The following is an 8,567-nucleotide window of genomic DNA, read 5'->3' on the forward strand; positions in this document are numbered from 1 at the left end:
CCAGAAAGATCCAACTCAATTTTAATAATTACCATTTTAATAATTGCATCTGTGCACATCGAAAGGTTACTCGTCATCTGATGTGCAATCTATCATTCGTGAAGTCGAGAATTGCGTTTAAAGTAGCCATCCAGTTAATCTGTGGTTCAGTCTGTCTGTCGCTTTTCGATCGTTTGCACCAAACCCAGTGGTATATATTTTCTCATTTTAGTTTTTTTGACGATAAAGAAAATACACGAAATAAATCAATATTGAATTATAATATATTTATATACATATGTACATGCATACACTTGAATGTGTAAAAATAACAATGTGTACATAAATGTTGAGGAAGGATATGACATTTCCGTACTTATAGCAAGTACATATATAAATACACATTCAAATCCAAATGAAAATCAAACAATTTAAATATGTATGTGTCAGTTACACTGCAGAGTAATAATCAATAAAATGTTAGCATTGAGTATATGTACATGATGACAATAAAATAATGATCTATAACTACTGTACATATGTAAATGACTGTGTCAACTGACAAATTTTTGCAACAACAATAAAAAAACTATCGCAGGTAAAAACACAAATCGCAGATATGAATGGCAGCCAGTGGGAGCTCTCCTGTATATCCGAGAGGACTCAATTACAAGGTGGATCAAAAGAAGTGGTACAAAGGCAGACGCAGGAAAAGCAGAGTGGAAACGCCCGAACCAAACAGAACTTCTTTTAAGTAAATATTATATTTATTTTCAGATTATTGTGATAGGGATAAAATATTTGCATTAAATCATTGAACACCCCTGGATAAAGTTGAGCCACGTTTAATTTCGTTCGGCTGCTTGTTTAGAGAAAGCATACACACACAAACAATTTTCCAGTGGTTGTTTAGTTAACACACATAACAGGATTTAGTGCGAGAACAATAAGGTTTCGTATGTGGACGATATGAGAAATATCAGGGAAGATCAATCATTATGTGTTATTTTAAATATATAAATATTCTACACAGTTATGAGTTTTCATTTATTTTGGGTCTTAGTTTTGTTATAGAAGTTCCAGCGATGTTCCAGCTGTAACATAAAATATATATGTGCATATTTTATAGTTCGGAAATATTTGATTTTTCAAGTAATGTATTTTTGGCGATTGATTAGTTTGTTCGTATTATGTGTATACGTCATAGTTTTACGTGGTAGCAATTGATCCGTTAAACTGTCACAAAACAACGGGCTGGTAAATTAAGTCAACGGTGGATTAAGAAGTTGTACAAGTGTATAAAATACGTATCGCCGAACGACACCAACTTTTGAAAATGCATTTTGATATCGGAAAATCATTTGTAGGAAAAAATAGCTTTTACGTGTAGCCGTGAAAATCAAAGGATTTTATAGAGTGTTGAACGTTAATGCGTTATTATTATGTACAATAACCTTAGAGATAAGTAAACGCTTTGTTCACATTCAAACATGAAAGTAATATTTCAATATGAATTTCTTTTTTTTGAGTATTCAAATAAATTAAATTATAATATTTCCATATTCAAATAAATTATCTGTCATCATTGCTTTCTGGATAGGATGGAATGGAAAGTAATAAATGACAATTATTTAGTTTCGTAGGGATGGTGTATGTTTTCTGGTACAAATTTTGTATAGAATCATAAAAAAGAAGTTGAATCTAACATAATATAATCAATCAATATTTATCGTTTTATGCAATATTGCATCAAAATTTCACAATAAGTTGTCAATTTCATATTATTTCATTATGTTCGTATTCAAAACAATGGTGTTTACTTTTCTCAAAATGCTCATCTGAGAGGAGCTTCCAGTGCAATTATCTTTTCTATCCATAGAGAAATTTCCTGGCGAAGTTTCTCAAATATAAAAAAAAAAAAATGAGCGGTTAAGTCAGTGATACACAACCTTTTTGACAGATAGGCCAATTTGTCTATTTTCTAATTGTTCAGACAGAGCTGGATTGAAATGAATAAAGACTAGGCTATCCAATTGTGAAGCCTCTTCAAGCCTTGGGAAAACAATAATTCTGAATCATTTTTGGGGGAGGAACTTGTTTATAATTTTGAAAATACAATATTCCCCCTTTTTGGAATGTGAAATAACTACTACAGAAAAGGCATGCGCCGTTTTTTTCTTTATTACTCTTAATGTTCATATTGTTTATATGTCAAAATTTGTTTAAATACATTTTGTTGTGCTGTGTAAAAATTTAAAAAAAAATCTTGTTTTGATAAAATGTGATATTTTTAATAATAACCATATTAAAATTATATAGAATTCAATTATAATTGAAAGTGGCATTAGTCCCCTTTTCTTCATTTCGAGAAATATCTCGCAAAACATTAAATAAAATATATTGCGTTTATATTTAATATGTATCTATATTTAAAAATACTGGTGGCCTGTAATACGTTTATTCTGTTTTTCTGAGATTCTGGACATAACGACTTAAAATAAGTGATTTGAAAGAAGCAAATTTTCAATTAAGTCAAACAGAAATAGTGTTTTTGGAACTGAAAATTGGAATTTCACCACTTTCAAAATAGCGGCTTATATTTTGATTCTGTATTTTGACATATGTAGATATTTTTCATATTCAATGAAACACTTGGTGATGAATTAAATCATTTTGCCACGGGTTGTGCATCGCTGGGATAAGTTACATTGTATATAAAATATACATATGTAAATTCAGTCCATTCCGTTATTGAATTCGTCTAAATTTTTCGGAATATTGTTCAACAGGTGGTGTAATCGTTCAAATGAGACTACAAGTGGTTGATGCGTAGTTTTTTTTATTAAATCACATACTAAATAAAAAAAACGTTAAATGGCCATTGAATAAAATATTGCGCTATTACAAAATATAATTGATAGGGTTTTAATTGACCACTGGTAGTCATGAAAAGGTTACTTAGAGCTAATGGCAGTGTAACGACACAAAAGAATGAAATTTGAGATATGACAGAGCGGAGGTAAGTCAAAAGACACCACAATAAAGACAGTCGATAAAGCTTTTACGATGTTTGTCAAGTGTAAACTAAAGGCATTTCAAGGATTAGCGAGTGCTCGTTGAAAAGATTCAATGTAAAGATCGAGGTCTTCACGTGTTGACCGTCAAGGAGGGTTTCTTAAACCTTTCTACTGAGAAAATCGATGACGAATAACACTGATTTCCTTCGAATTTTCTTCGTATGGTTATTGTTGTTCGTGGAAATGCATCTAAATTTCAATGCCCTCAAATTAATTTGTTTTTTATATTGCAACAGTTGTTACTGAGGTTTATTTTTCAGTTTCATTACATGCATGAATTCAACCGGATATTGGATAGGTTGAAGCGCCTGAAAGAATTAATTGACATTCGAATCCCAGAAGCCAATTTACATCGTATAATTAAGTGCGTTTCTATGTAGATACGTTTGAGCAGACTGGTCCAATTATTACGTATCCAAGGAACGTGGAATCATAAGTACATATACATATGTAAATGCTTACAGTTTTAATGAAAATTCTAAAAATGCACTTATTTTCATGGATCTAATATTGTTGAACAACCGAAGATGGAGATTAAAGTACATACTGTTTTTATATATAATACTAGCTGAACCCCGGCATGCGTTGCAATGCCATAATAACGCATGCAATTCCCATTCCCGTTCTCGTTCCCGTTTCCGTTCTCGTTCCCGTTCCCACTTGTCGGAAAAACGCAGATAGCGAACACATTTGAAATTATTGCGTTGCAATGACACTCATTCGCGTTTTTCCCGTTTCCGTTACCGTTTTTTTTGACAGTAATCATCCCGGACATGCACACAACAAATCCTGAAAGTTTCATCGTAATCGGTTCAGTGGTTTAGCAACCTATTCGAGACACACACACACACACAGACATTCATTTTTATATATATAGATATATTTTGGATCTTTAATATATCCATACATATATAATGTACTGAAATTTCTACTTATTCGTTTAATTTAATTTTTTGTCCTTTCTCATAGATTGTATTAAAATTTATTCTTAATCATTTCTACGCTACGTTTCTCGAAGGTTCCAATGCTATGTGTATTTTTAAATTTGTAAACAGTATATGTACTGTATATTGTATTGGAAAAGGTCGTATTATAGTCGGCGTAGTAGGTTCTACGACGCGCTACGAATTTTCCTCAGTGAACGTTTGTCCAGCGTAGAGGACAGATCTCTTCCTTTCTCGTCACAAAGTATCTAAATTTGAATCGATATCATTTTGTATAAACAATAAAGATTGAAAGCTAGCATTTATTTCATAATAATTCACTGAATTATTAAATAAAATATCGGTGATGAATATACATTTTAATTTTTGAGATTTATTGTGAATAATAAACATGTTGCCTTGATTAAAAAAAATTAATTAATTAATTTCATAGTTAGGTTGATTGAAATATGTCATACATATACATATAATGTGTTTAATATTTGTAACAAAATTTATTTTTAAAAAAGTTTAAACCAAAAAGTAAATTTTAGGTAAAGAAAGAGTTAAGATGGTGGATAAACTGCACGAATACGAAGGATGGTTGGGTCGAGCTCATATATGGAGAGACCAGATTCGTGCAAGAGTGACTAATTGGCAAAAACCCATAATTTTAAAAGATCTCCAAGCAAAACTTTCAGGAAAACCAAGGCCCCCTACAGATCTCGAGATATCGCAAGTGAAAAAATCTGATGAAGATTACTCACATATTTACAGGTAATTTGTGAAAATTTCTATTAATAATACGGTATATTAGAACAAAACGATTTTAGCAATTATTTTACAGAAAGAAAACCAGAAGAGAGTTGGTACGCATTTCTTCAGCTGTTATGGGGATTGAATTTTCATATGCTGGTGAAACTGCTTTTGTGTCTCCGACGTTATTGAAGATAGGCGTGGAGCATCAGCACATGACGTTAGTATGGGCATTGTCTCCGTTGGTGGGATTCTTTCTGACTCCAATATTGGGATCGTTAAGTGATCGCTGCAGGATGTCTTTTGGACGGAGAAGACCGTTCATACTTTTGCTCTCTGTCGGTGTGTTCTTAGGTAATCAGATGCGCTTTTTTTACTTTGGGTATGTTTATTACATATACATATATGTATATTAATCAATCATATATCAAGGTGCATTATGTAGCAAATAAATTTTAATCTAACCTAGTATAATATTACAAAATCAAATATTATTAAATGTTTGCATCAACAAATTAACAATGAAATATAAAAAGCGTAGTGGAATAACATACAAAATATCACATATTAAATCAACAATGTTCACAACAAATAATTTTATAACATCAAGGATTACTACTGGTTCCAAATGGTGAAGATATTGGATATGCCCTCGGAGATGTTTATACGCATAGAAACGAAACTGAAATCGAAATGTCGTTACCAATATTGTCCCATAGAACATCGGCGAATAAAGACATTGAATTTAATATAAACAATTCTACCGACTACTCCGGACAAACAAACGCAATAACTCCTCATCCTTGGGGAGTATTTTTTACAATACTGGGTACGGTTTTATTAGATTTCGACGCTGACGCTTGTCAAAGTCCAGCTAGAGCTTATCTGTTAGACGTTACATTACCGGGTAAGTCATTTAAAATAAATCACTGAAATATATATTAAAACTTTTATTGTTCAAAATATATATGCACACATTTACAGAAGATCATGCAAGGGGATTAAGCACATTTACAGTCATGGCTGGTCTTGGAGGTTTCTGTGGATATGCTCTTGGTGGGATAAACTGGGACGTAACTGCATTAGGTATACAACTATTATTATTTTCAAACCATTTAATAAAATAATTCAAATTAATCATACATATACATAATTGTCAGATTCATTGGGTAAAATAGGTTTTTTTTATTTTTCTTATAAATATTTCATCTTTAAATGTAAATTTCAGCTGTAAATGGTATTTTAGAAGTATGAGTGCATTAATAGAGAAATAAAAAAACATAATTTGAAAAGATGCATAAAGGTCTGTTCATACCTATCCAGCACGACCCGTATCCTGCAGGTGTCCTGCAAGTGCGGATAGTATTCTTTGGTACATTATATGGACGTATTCATACTCCATTCGCGCATGCGCATTTACGCAATCATGCGCGTCCAAATATAATGTACTAAAGAATACTGTCCGTACTTGCAGGATACTTGCAGGATTCGGGTCGTGCTGCATATGTATGAACAGACCTTAAGAAGATAAAGATTCTATATAAATTATTGTTTTTAGGAGTGTTGTTTGGTGGACATGTAAGGGCAGTTTTTTCTCTGATTACTGTCATATTTATAATATGTGTCACGTATACAATTACAAGTTTTGATGAAATTCCACTTAATATATTAGAAGATGAAGCTCATATCCATGATATTATTTTAACATCAAACGCTCATGATGAAAATAAAATGATAAATTGTGACCCAGAAAGATCTTATGGTGCTGTAGAAGATAATGTTCAATTGACAACCACAGAAAATGTAATGAAATGTTAATGTTGATATAATTATTTTAACGTAGTTATGTAATTCTAAAAAAATAGGTTTAATGTGGGATTGTTATTTATTTTAGAAAAATCCATTTAAAAATGCTTTAAATGAAATGTCGTCAGATGGTGGAAGTACTGAAAATTTTGAAGAAACAAATCCTTTCAGACATACAGTAATCGAAACAACCAACGATTGTTTATGTAGTGATCAAAATACATCATACAATTGTGAAAAAGAACCATATGTTTCACAAGTTACCGATTTAGAGGAAACAATATCATTAAAACACTATTTACTATCAATTGTTATAATGCCATTTTCTTTGAGAATAGTATGCTTGACTAATTTATTCTGTTGGATGGCACATGTGTGCTATTCACTTTACTTCACTGATTTTGTGGGAGAAGCAGTTTTTCATGGAAATCCAGCGGTATTGATCATTTCAATAAAAATGCATTATGTATTATCAAAAATAATTCAAATTTTAAAATACGTGAATATATCTGTTTTAGGCACCGGAAGGTTCACTTTCACGAGATCTATACGAACAAGGTGTTCGATTTGGATGTTGGGGAATGTCGATGTATTCGCTTTCTTGTGCTTGCTACTCTTTAGTAATAGAAAAACTGATCAAGAAATATGGGTTATTAAGCATTTCTATCTAAAGCCTATTTAACCTTGATTTAATAGATTATATTTTCCAATGTCAATGTCTTCATCTTTAGCACTGTACTGTGTTCATAAGGCTTCTTTTCGCACACGTCATTAATCGAATGTACACATATCATGTACAAAATATGCAAAAAAATCGATATAAGCATTTTTTTTTATGAAGCTGCAAAGTTTGTTTCATTTCTGTATAATTTGATTTCAGAGCTAAAAAAATGTATATAGGAGGTTTACTTACATACAGTTTGGGAATGATGTTAATGGCTTTGACTAAGCATAAGGCAGGAGTGATTTTCTTTAGTTGGACGGCTGGAGTAATGTATTCTACATTGTTTACAATGCCTTATTTGTTAGTGGCGCATTATCATGCTCGAGGAGTGGTAAATATATATATTTTAAATATGAAATAATGGTATAAAATATTAATATTAAACTTTCTCCACGCAGTGTAACTTATGTATTTGTTATATACTTGTTCATTTTAGTTTGAAGTAACATCTGAAGGTGAGGCTAAGTTTGATAGTCAACTTCGAGGACTCGGAACTGATGTAGCAATCGTTAGCAGTATGGTGTTTTTAGCACAATTTATGTTGTCAATGTGCATGGGTTCAATTGTGAGCTATTCAGGAACTACCACGGCAGTTGTTAGTGTAGCAAGTTGTTTGGCTTTTCTTGGTGCTATATCTGCATCTCAAATTATGTATCTTGATTTGTAAAAAAAAAAACATAAAAGAGAAATTTATTTTCGCAACATTTTCTATTCATGTCTAAACATGGGAATTGAAAAAAGAACAGGGTTTAGATATTCATCTATGGAAAAATGTTATTTATCAAATTAAACTGAATTTTGAAATGTATGTATATCTAATTGTTAAGAAAAATTAAATTATTTCAGAAGTATATGTAAATTTTACCGTTAAGCACAAATTTGCTGTTGAGTATGATATAGCTTTATGATTTATGATTCTATATTTTATTTCAATGGTAGCAAAATAGTATTATTAATTTTATTGATATTTATGTGTAATAAAAATATAAAAATGTATTTCTGAGTTTTATTTTACTTTAAGATTCTTTAAAGCTATCCTCATGGTTGTAGAATAGCCGGTACGCGCCGGTACGGCGTCCCGCTGCCTATTATCAGCACCGGGTCGCGACCCGCCATAAAAATTTCAAAAATAAAAATAATTAGTATAAAATTTTAATTTTTTAGAAAAATGTTACTATAAACAAGGAGCGCTGTATATATACGAGGCACCAGATGTGTCTCTAGCACATTTAAATATTGGTCCCCATTCATGGACCCATTAACGAAATAAATGGGGCCTGGACCTTTTTTCTTTTGAGTATG

The 8,567-nt window shown here is 31.4% G+C and overlaps 1 protein-coding gene across 1 annotated transcript; it reads left to right on the plus strand.

Moving 5' to 3' along the window:
• Positions 1-583: 583 nt before the first annotated feature.
• On the plus strand, positions 584-8,241 carry lovit (loss of visual transmission). The gene is made up of 10 exons (XM_077441087.1): positions 584-733; positions 4,534-4,756; positions 4,827-5,089; positions 5,346-5,642; positions 5,720-5,821; positions 6,294-6,538; positions 6,630-6,977; positions 7,060-7,190; positions 7,422-7,596; positions 7,702-8,241. Exons 2-10 carry the CDS (start codon positions 4,551-4,553, stop codon positions 7,930-7,932), a joined length of 1,998 nt encoding a protein of 665 aa, XP_077297213.1. The 5' UTR covers positions 584-733; positions 4,534-4,550; the 3' UTR covers positions 7,933-8,241.
• The last annotated feature ends 326 nt before the right edge of the window (positions 8,242-8,567 follow it).

This window comes from Arctopsyche grandis, chromosome 11 (assembly GCF_051622035.1).
Source record: "Arctopsyche grandis isolate Sample6627 chromosome 11, ASM5162203v2, whole genome shotgun sequence".
Taxonomy (NCBI): domain Eukaryota; kingdom Metazoa; phylum Arthropoda; class Insecta; order Trichoptera; family Hydropsychidae; genus Arctopsyche; species Arctopsyche grandis.